Consider the following 10,234-nt stretch of genomic DNA (forward strand, 5'->3'; position numbering starts at 1 on the left):
CAGAAGCTAATCTTTCCGTCCAGGGGTGGGATAAAAGGAGTTAATCACCCATGCTTCTTTTCCTCATCCTTTGCCCATCTTTACCACCTGAGGGATTCAGGAACTTGCCCACCCTCAAGAGCCTCAAAGGATAGGACAGAATTAAAGTCAGAAACTTTAATTTCCAAATATATTGATCAAAAATATACAACTTCAACAGCAACTCTTTATCCTAAGGAGAGATCCTGCAGTATATCTAGGGAAAGGGCCAAAAAAGTGAGGGGGTAGAGGACTTTGGGATATATCCCTGCAACTAAACAGAGTTTGTTCTCTGCATTAACAACACAGGGATTTCCTCATTTCCTACATGTTTGGAGAGGCTGAAGGCTCTGCAGTTCTTCCTCGAATGACAGCCTGGGTCCATTTCTCTCTGTAGGAGATGTCCAGGGGAAGGAGGACGACTGCCTACTACTTCTACAGTGTTTCTGGCCAGACCCTACACTCTGTTTTAGAGGCTTCCCGATAGGCATTAGGGGAAGTCATCCACATCCACGGTATCTGAGAGGGAATTTATGCCTCAGTCGTGGCTCGTGCTGAGGTGAAGACCACAGTCTTTTGGTTTTCCAGCCTCTTCTTCCTGGAAAGGGGAATGGCTCGTGAGAATGACTGCTATCTAAGTGAAGCAGATTAGAGGTGGAATAGGAGAATGATTTTTAATAGAAAAGAGGGCTGGGCAAGGTGTTTCACGCCTGTAATCCCAGCGCTTTGGGAGGCTGAGGCAGGCGAATCACTTGAGGTCAGGAGTTGGAGACCAGCCTGGGCAACATAGTGAAAACCGGTCTCTGCTAAAAATACAAAAATTAGCCGGGCATGGTGGCACATGCCAGTAGTCCCAGCTACTCAGGAGGCTAAGGTGGGAGGACCACTTGAGTCCAGTAGGTGGAGGTTGCAGTGAGCTGTGATAAAGCCATGCACTCCAGCCTGGACAGCACTGAGAACCTGTCTCAAAAAGCGGGTGACTCACGCCTGTGATCCCAGTACTTTGGGAGGCCGAGGTAAGCGGATCACCTGAGGTCAGGAGTTTGAGACCACCCTGGCCAATATGGTGAAACCTTGTCTCTACTAAAAATACAAAAATGAGCTGGGTGCGATGGTGCCTGCCTTTAGTCCCAGCTACTCAGGAGGCTGAGGCAGGAGAACTGCTTGACTCCAGGAGGCAGAGGTTGCAGTGAGCTGAGATTGCACACCACTGCACTCCAGACTGGGTAACAGAGCAAGACTCCATCTCCCAAAAAAAGAAAGAAAGAAAGGACTGGAGGAATGGAAAGTAGGACCTCACCGAATCTTTCTAGCAATGAAATAAACAGCCAGGAGAAGGCAGAGACAGCCAACCAAGATTCCTACACCTAGACTCAGCATTTCACCTGGGGGAGATAAAAGTAAAAGGTGTCAGCCTAGGACTAACAGAGATTCTGAGCCTTTCCCCCAGTCGATGAGGATGCCTCCCCTCCCCCCAATATCTTATAAGGCTGCCTTACCTGTGGTATACAAGGATCCCGCTGTAAGAGAAGAAAGTGGGTCAGTGGGACTTCAGATCCCCATCCCAGCTGGGAGCAGCACTCTCTGCTGCTATGCCTGGGAGAATCACCCAGGCACCCTGTGGTGGGGGTTGGTTCCCAGTCCAAGCAAGTCCCGGAAACCCCTCTCCTATTAGCCTTTTCTTCCCATTAGCTCCCTAGTTCCTGCCATTGTGTTCCCCTCAGTTTCCTATCTCTTCTGAGCCGTGCAGAATCACCTTGGCTGAAAGAAGCAAAGACCATGCGCTGATTGAGAGGCTGAGGGGCTCGGTAGTTCTGTACCAGAAGCTTAGAGGGCTCCTCTTCCGTGGAGAACAATGTCCCCTGAAGCTTTTCCAGCTGAGGAGCAGAAGCGTGGGAGAGGTGTCACTTTGGGGAGTGGGAAGGGGTCTGAAGTTAAAACTGTCTTGCTTCACCTCATTTCTCCACCACTTACCTGTTCCATTGAAATTTGGGACCTTCTATAGAAGACTGTCCAGAGCACACTCTGGTAGCAAGGGGGAGTTGTGAGTGAGCCATTGTAGCGGAAGTACTGCCCCAGCTGTGGGGGGAGCAGCTCTCTTAGGTTGAAGGGAGGCACCGAGGTCTTCTGATCTGTGGAGAACAGACTGGGACTCATCTTCCTTGTAGTGTGTCCTAGCTTACCTAGATAGGACTCCCAGATGCAGAATTCCTTGGCTGTAAGTAATTGCCTCATCCCAAGGCTTTTTAGGATATTTTTTGAAAGTTTTTTGAAAGTCTAATCTTACTTCCTGCTATAGGTTTTTAAGGCTCACCTTTATGACTGATTTCATGCAAGTGACTCAGAATGTGTTCATAAGCTATATTCTTAGTCTCACCCACCTGGAAGAGGAGGAAAGGGAGAGAGTTTGGAATGAGTCCATGTTTGGAATAAGAAATTTATGTACAGAATAAATGGTCAGGGTGGGCTGCTGCCTGCCATAGGAGGGAGGCCAGCGACAGAAATAGGTGTGAGGGTTGCAGAGGAAGTGGAGAGAAACCTGGAAGGGACTGGGGGCTACTGACCTCAATTAGGATGCCCAGGACAGCCAGGCCCTGAGGCCTCTGAGCAGCCTCACTCAAGCTGTCATAGGAATCAGAGTCATAATGTACAATGTGGAGCTGAAGGAATTAAGAGGGAATTGAATCATGGGATGTCCCCACCCCCTTCAAGGCCTTGATACTAGCTGCCACTGTTCCCCTGCTGTCCCCGGCAGGCACTAAGTCTGTCCCTCAAAGATTGGCCTTATACCCCCAGCATGACTTTTCCTAAGGTCCAGATCCTTTCCCCAGGACCAACCATCCCTGTTACTTTGAGTCCCAGCTCTTTGTTCCCTGGTACCTCTGCAACTGTGGCTTCACTGTTGATCTGGTGTTCTGAGCCCCCTGGGGATCCTTTCTGACCCCAGTGCAGGTGGAGCTGGGCAGCTACGTATTTTCGGGGAAGTCCACCCAGATACAGGGTAGAGGGCAGAGAGAGTTGCACTGTGAGGAAAAGAGCAAACTAGGATTGGTGGAGGAATGTGGATACATTCCCACTCCTGGGTTGCTACCACTTCTTGGGAGACTTGGCCCTCTTCCAGTTTTCTCCCCCAGTAGCACCCAGTTCCTCCCACAGGCCAGTGCTTTTCTAGCATATCTTCCTTTTTCTTGGTTCAAGTCAGTGCAATGATACTAACCTACCTATTGAGCTTGATTATAAACATTTTGATTTCCACCTTGGCTACAGGATCCTGATCCCTATTATCATATCTTCCAATTCATGGACAAAGGTTTTTGAGAATTTGCAGGTTAGGAGAATGCTGCTTTCCTCTGACTCCTGAGCTTATTTGTTTGTTTATTTATGTCAGATGGGTAATGTGCCAACATCATAACAAGGTTCGAGGGTGGCACATCTTACGCATGCTCATGAACACCCCATCATCACGCTCATGAACTACAAAAGGATCTGACTCTTAAGATCTGAGCTGGAGCCTACAACTCCTTGGAGCCTGTGCTTTTACCTGTGTGGCCATTGTTGTGCAGGTCCAAAGGCTCGGTGCCAGGCTGGTCATATCCGTGGGGCTGCAGAGGAGGCAACTCAGGGTCAAATGTCACACTGTCTGTCTGAATATCGATGGGCGACTGGGCATTGTTTCCACACTCAGGGTAAGAGGCTGACCAATGGTCCTGACCGTGTGGGCCTGGTGGGGGTTACCAAAGACATTGGTCCTGTCCTCCAGCTGTAGCCACCCTTCAACACCCCCCTGCCTTTGACCCTTCCCCTAACCAAGCCATACATCTGGGTGGAGGTAGAAATGGACTTCCCTCCACTCAGGTTAAGACCCCAGTTGTACAGGGATGGGTGAGGTAGGAGTCCCATTGAGTCTCACGCTGCAGTTCCCCTTCCCTACCCAGAGGCAGTGATGATTCCCCACCTATCCTGATGAATGGGGAGTGGTAGCTCTTTTACTTACCTGTATTTTGAGGACAAGAAAGCTGAATGGGGGGAGAGGGGATGCATAGAAAACCTGAATGCCCTGAGAGATGGGATTAGAGAGTAGGAGTAGAAAAATGGGAGAAATAAAATGATCCTAGGTAGGCCAGGCACAGTGGCTCATGTCTGTAAGCCCAGCACTTTGGGAGGCCGAGGCAGGTGGATCGCTTGAGGTCAGGAGTTTGAGACCAGTCTGGCCAACATGGTGAAACCCTGTCTGTACTAAAAATACAAAAATTAGCCAAACATGGTGGTGGGCACTTGTAATTCCAGCTACTCGAGAGGCTGAGGCAGGAGAATAACTTAAACCCGGGAGGTGGAGTTTGCAGTGAGCCCAGATTGCACCACTGCACTCCAGCCTGGGCAACAGAGCAAGACTCTGTCTCAAAAAAAAAAAAAAAAAAAAAAAGATCTTAGAGAGATAGGGTCTCCTGGAGGCCCCCTATCAAGTGGCCTTGGGATTCAGATATCTTGACTTCATCATTCATTTCTTGCTCTCACACTGACCGTTTATCACAGACTCTGGAGTTCAGTTAAGTCATTAATCGGTAGTTCATAGGAACTGAGTTCCACCTCCCCCAGGGTCACAAACTATCCTGCCAGCCTCTTCCTTACCCCGATCTCTAACTATGTCCCAATTTCAGATGCAGGTTAGGGGTAGGATGGATTAGGATAGACAGAGCCAGAAGGAGACCTGGCAGCTAAGCTCAGAGTTCCCACCCAGCTTCCTTTCCACCCCAGCTCCCTCCCTCCTACATGATTTACTGAGGACTTAACTAGCTTTTCTGCCAAATCAGGAGATGTAGGATTTGATGATTAGAGCAGGATCTAGGAGCCATATATGCGAAACTCAAGGCAGGAGGAGATCCAGAAGGGAGGAGCTAGGGTGAGAAGCTAAAGGAAGTCTCCTCCCACCCGCACAGTGTGTCTTCTTGCAAGGTGAGGAGGTCCCAGTGTGAAGGGGTTGTCGGGAGGCCGCAAGATCTGCTCACCCTCATATGTCCAGTGTTGACCTGCAAGGCAGAATAGTTTGGGTTACAGCCAGCGCAGCCTGAGGCGGAGCCTTGTTCTCCACGCTCCCCTCCCTCCAGCATTCTGTACTGCTCCACCTCCCTCTCTGCTGTCTCTCCTCCCTCTGCTTCAGCACTTTCCAAAGGAAGCCCTGAAACTGGACACCTCTGTGGAAAGGTCGGGGGGCCTATTTAAAATCACCAGCCAGTCTGTGCTGGTGCCTGCCGAGTAAAAGGGGAGGAGGAAGGAAAAGAGGTAAAGCCCAGAGACTAAAATTAACCTGGATCCAAATGTACGATTGGCCCAACCCTTACTTTTCTCTAACCTGTGCCAAGTCAATCTAACACTTAGAAGATTGGGATAGGTGGGGTGAGGGTGTGGGCAGAGGTTTTGAAGGATAGGGACTAGAAAGTGGGGAGGAGAAAGGAGTTCAGAGTGTGTGTTGGGGGGTGCTACTGAGGGGAGAAGGGGGGATTATTCCTTTGCTTTGCAAAATTGTGTGAATAAAGGCACTGAGCTGTAAAATCATATGTAAATTATTCCCTTCTGGTCCCATTAGCTCTAGAGGAAACTCCTTATCACCAGGAGGCTCTGCTCCCTACATTCTGAGATGGTTAGGGAAGGGCAGGAGTCAGGGCAGGGTCTACTGTAGATTGAGAGTGGTGGGTGGGCACAGGCGGCCAGGCTGGCAGGGACAGGATGAAAGTGAAGCATTGTGTGTAGAGACGAGAGCTGCCAGCTGGGTCACATGCCAGGTCTCGTGCAGCCCTGTCTGACTCAAAGGCTGAGGGTCTGCAGGTCCAGCCCCTCCATATGGCCAAACTGCCTCAAGAAGAAAACGAAGGCCTTCATGGTTTATGCTGCAATATTCATACTACTAGAAACTCTGGAGAAAAATCCTAAATTCCTTCCTCTTTCTCTCTCTCTTATTCCCTTAAATTTCTCAAACTTGTGAGTTGTCCTGCTCTTATCCTCGACCTATTCTGCTGGTCCAAGGGAGAGCTGGAGGCAGCCTCTCATTTACTATCTCTGTGGGACTCCCCAACAACTCGAACTCCCTGGTCTGTAAGGTGCCCGTCCCCTCTGGTCAGAGCCTCAACACACTTATTATGTCTCTTCCTCCTCTTTCCCTATTTTTTTCTTTCTCCTCAGATGAGATTTGTGACTCTCCATTTGGCTGTCCACCTGCCCCCATCCTCTCTGCATTTGCCTTCTGCTCTCTGGACAACCCCCTCACCCTGCTCTTTCCAGAAACCTCAGTTACACACCTAGTATGTGCTGGATACTGTGCTAGGCACAGGAAACACAAAAATGAGGTCTAGGAGTTCCTGGGGACACTCCTGGAGCGCTTTGGCCTGTTCTCCCAAGAATCCCTCCTCATCTCCTGGGAGCTCCTGAAAGTCCTTTGTAAAGTGTCAAACAAATGTTGACTCTTACTGCCACTTTCAGAGGATAACCGGGGAGTTAGTCGCTCCACAGAATGAAGAGGGAATCTTGGCCAAAAGGGGATGAATTGGAGATCAGGGTCTGAGTTGGGCAGGAAGTATTCTTCCCCCTACCCCCATCTATCCTCTTTTCACTACAGGCCTCTTTGACTCCCTATTTGGAGGAGTTTGTAAATAAAGAAGTCCAGGAGTCCTGCCTGGGACCAGGGCAGTGGGGGAAAGAGCTCTGGAGAAAATCTGTAGCCTGCAAGAAATTCCAGCACTTGCGTATGTACACACCCTGCCTGCCGCTAGTTCTCCCCGACCTCCAATAACAGCAAGGCTGGAGAGACAAAAGGTAAAGAAGGGAAGTGGTCTCCTCCACACCCCGCTCTTTTTTCCTCATCTCTGAGCCTATTATTCCAGCTACTAGCCTTCCTTTCACACCTCTCCTCCCCGCATTCAGCACACCTGGCGACATGTGAACATCAGTACAAATCCACACACAGACATTTAGTTGTACCTACCCCCATCTGCAGCCAGGATCCAAATCACCTCCAGCAGGAGGGCGGAGAACAACATAGTGTCCCAGGAAGGGGTGCAGGGGACTGGGAATTTGAGGACTAGAGGACTAGGACAGGCAGAGAGAGAGGGAGGGAGGAGGGGGAGAGAGAGAGAAAGAGAGAGAGCGCGCGCTCCTGGCGTGAGTGTATTTATCTCTGCTTCTCTTGCTGTTTCTGTCTCTGTGGGCTTCCAGGGGATTTGGTGTTCAGTAGGGTACCATGGGTTTCTGGATCCCCAGGACAAATCTCTTGCCTCTTTCTCTGCCCTCTTTCTTTATCTCCCTCTGCAGTCTCCACTCCACTAGCTGGCCAGTAACTTTACAACTGCCTCCTGCTTTTAAGGTGGCTCTGGACGGGTGTATGTGGGGGGGGGGTGCTGCCTGGGCTGCTGGCGAACAGCTCCTTAAATAGCCAATTAGGCATGCAGGATGGCCCCACTCGGAGCTGGAGCGCGGCAAGTTTCACCGGAGCCCTTGCCCTGGCTCAGGAGCCCAGCTAGGGTGAGCTCTTCCTTCCTCTGCTAGTCACACAGATGCTGCTTAGACAGGTGTTCCCTGGAGCAGGCGGGGTCAAGGAAGGGGTTTTGGGGTTCAACTCAGCCCCCTCAAGAGGACACTGTATTTTCATCCCTCCGTCTGGCTTCACCTCTGAGGAGCAGCTCCCTGGGTGGTATGGGGCAGATGGCGGGGGTACCTGTTCCCAATTCCCTGCAGAATCTGAGCTGCCCTGGAATGGGAAGAGTACAGAATTAGGAGATATATAACAAGAAGGTACTGGGGACTCAGGATGCAGGCGAGGGGTGGAGGAAGTCAAGAACTAAAACCTGAGTTGTGTCCTGAGTTCTAAGGAAGAGAAGTAAGGCGAGGAGAACTCATCTGGAGCAATCTCTTCTGTGCCTGTCACCACCCCCTTCCCACGGTGAGGCCTGGGTCCACGTGCCTGTGTGGCCTGGGGTGGGGGGAGCGTTGTTTGCTGGATAAAGCCCATTTGTGTGCCCAGTGGGGGAGGGGTGTAGCAGCACCATGGAGAGACAGCGGCTGTAACTGCCAGACCCAGCCACCTCCCTCTCCAGGGAGCCCAGATCTAGGGCGGCTTTTGTCACTGAAGAGGACACTGACCTCTGGCAGAGAGGCCAGGGCAGGAGGAAAGAAGGAGAGACTTTGGGAACAATCACTACCACCATCAGAAAAAGGCGGTCTCCAGAGAAAGAGAGGGGAGGGACTGGAGAGACCATGTGATCCAGATGGAAGAGGGGCCCAGGGTCTTCCCTCCAGCCCGACAAAGGGCTGAGGCAGGACATGTGGCACTGAATGAAACCTGCCACCAAGGAGCTGCGCCAGTGGAGTACGGAGGCTGCGCGTCTCAGGAATGTGAGCTGATGTTTGCTCCCCACGGGACTGGAAATCCCGATTGGAATGTACATCCTAAATCCCTCGTTGGAGAATGTGAAACCCACAGATGCTTTCAAGCCAGACATTGAAACCTCTTTCTTCTCCATGCCCTTCACCAGAGGCACCAGCCAGGAGGATGCACCCATTTGAAGCTCCTTCTGCCTTCCTTGCTCCTGCCGAGTAGCAATAAATAGCCAAACAAAGGGAGCAGAAGCTAAATAAGGGAGCAGGATAAAAGCCAAATGAACAGAATAATGCATGTGCTGGATCATCAGCTCCTGCAGAGACAGGAGCTCACTGTGCCTTTCTGTCCCCCGTGATTGATCTGCAAAGCAAAGCCATTTTGCTGATGTCATTTCCCTTCTTCTCCTACCACCCTCTGAATTATTTGTCCCCTTCAGGAAAGTTTTATGTTTTGAGGTTCCCCAAAGCCCCATCCATCCCATCTAAGAAGAGTAAAGGCTTGAAGTATAAATTAGACTTCCCGGGCCGGGCGCGGTGGCTCAAGGCTGTAATCCCAGCACTTTGGGAGGCCGAGACGGGCGGATCACGAGGTCAGGAGATCGAGACCACCCTGGCTAACACGGTGAAACCCCGTCTCTACTAAAATACAAAACTAGCCGGGTGAGGTGGCGGGCGCCTGTAGTCCCAGCTACTTGGGAGGCTGAGGCAGGAGAATGGCGTGAACCCGGGAGGCGGAGCTTGCAGTGAGCTGAGATCCGGCCACTGCACTCCAGCCTGGGCGACAGAGCGAGACTCCGCCTCAAAAAAAAAATAAATAAATAAATTAGACTTCCCGGGAATCAGGGTACTTAACACAAAGAAACAAAAAAGGAAAGCAGAGACATCTTGGTATGAGAAAAGAGATTTAGTAGGAAATAAGAGGTCTGAACAGAATGACCTCCACCGGGACAGAGTTCCCGTGGAGCACTGAGCTGAGATTCCGATTCCCAAGGCAGATAGTGTGTCTTGCCAGGCGCCACCTCCTGGCTCGTCTATGAATTTTTAAATTTTAATATAAGATGCTTTGTGTATGGTTCCTTCTGGGAGGTATTTCACTGCTGCTGGGCTTTGGGATTTTGCCTACACAACTGAACATTGTTTCACAAAGATATCTTAGCCCGGAATCAACACTTCCCTGATCTTGGGTAAGCAACGCATCCAGGTGCTTATGCTTCCCAGATGACAAAGGCCCTCCTTTCTAGGACAGAGGGAGCCAGGAGGCAAGCGCCGTCCTCCAGGCACTAGACTTTATCTTGATCTTTGGCTTTACTGTGGATATTTCTGTTGTCACTTTCTAGCTGTGTTGATGTGGAGTAGGTGTCAAGAGGACCCTTATATGTAAGTTAAAAAAAAAAAGTGACACAGCTCCCTCTCCCCATCCGGTCTCAGTTTCCACTCAAACTCTGGCACCTTTGTTTTAGTTCTGACCTCACTCTCAAGCCCTTTCCTTGCTTGCATTGGCTAAAACCCTTAAAACCAAAACCAAGCATCCCACTGCCTTCTGGCGCCATCTCCTGTCCTTGTAGATATACTGAAACTTGACTGAGGTCAGGTGCAGTGGCTCACGCCTGTAATGCCAGCACTTTGGGAGGCCGAGGCAGGTGGGCCAGGAGTTCCAGACCAGCCTGGCCAACATAGCAAAACCCAGTCTCTACTAAAAATACAAAAATTAGCTGGGCGTGGTGGTGCATGCCTGTAATCCCAGCTACGCAGGAGGCTGAGGCAGGAGATTTGCTTGAACTCTGGAGCAGGAGGTTGTAGTGGGCTGAGATTGCTCCACTGCACTCCAGCCTAGGTGACAGAGTGAGAC

At 50.7% G+C, this 10,234-nt stretch overlaps 1 protein-coding gene across 3 annotated transcripts; it reads right to left on the minus strand.

Annotated features, from left to right (window-relative positions):
- Positions 1-141: 141 nt before the first annotated feature.
- CA14 (carbonic anhydrase 14) lies at positions 142-7,439 on the minus strand. Of its 3 annotated transcripts, none has more exons than XM_017877818.1 (11): positions 6,995-7,439; positions 5,025-5,045; positions 3,560-3,739; positions 2,899-3,041; positions 2,583-2,678; positions 2,333-2,399; positions 1,993-2,150; positions 1,775-1,895; positions 1,518-1,538; positions 1,319-1,403; positions 142-616 (listed from the first exon to the last, which is right to left on the minus strand). In XM_017877818.1, exons 1-11 carry the CDS (start codon positions 7,047-7,049, stop codon positions 550-552), a joined length of 1,014 nt encoding a protein of 337 aa, XP_017733307.1. In that variant the 5' UTR covers positions 7,050-7,439; the 3' UTR covers positions 142-549. The 3 variants fall into 3 exon arrangements, with proteins under 3 accessions (XP_017733307.1, XP_017733309.1, XP_017733308.1); XM_017877820.1 differs by having other exon boundaries at positions 3,560-3,620; positions 6,995-7,363; XM_017877819.1 differs by lacking the exon at positions 2,583-2,678.
- Between the last annotated feature and the right edge of the window lie 2,795 nt (positions 7,440-10,234).

Source organism: Rhinopithecus bieti, unplaced genomic scaffold (genome assembly GCF_001698545.2).
Source record: "Rhinopithecus bieti isolate Rb0 unplaced genomic scaffold, ASM169854v2 scaffold_10548, whole genome shotgun sequence".
NCBI lineage: Eukaryota > Metazoa > Chordata > Mammalia > Primates > Cercopithecidae > Rhinopithecus > Rhinopithecus bieti.

Bases quoted from the DNA above. Each gene is read 5' to 3' on its own strand.
- CA14 (XM_017877818.1), bottom strand. From the start codon at position 7,049: ATGTTGTTCTCCGCCCTCCTGCTGGAGGTGATTTGGATCCTGGCTGCA. The intron at 5,046-6,994 runs GTAGGTACAACT...TCTGCCTTGCAG, and splicing joins GATCCTGGCTGCAGATGGGG to GTCAACACTGGACATATGAG. The intron at 1,896-1,992 runs GTAAGTGGTGGA...TCTGCTCCTCAG, and splicing joins CCCAAATTTCAATGGAACAG to CTGGAAAAGCTTCAGGGGAC.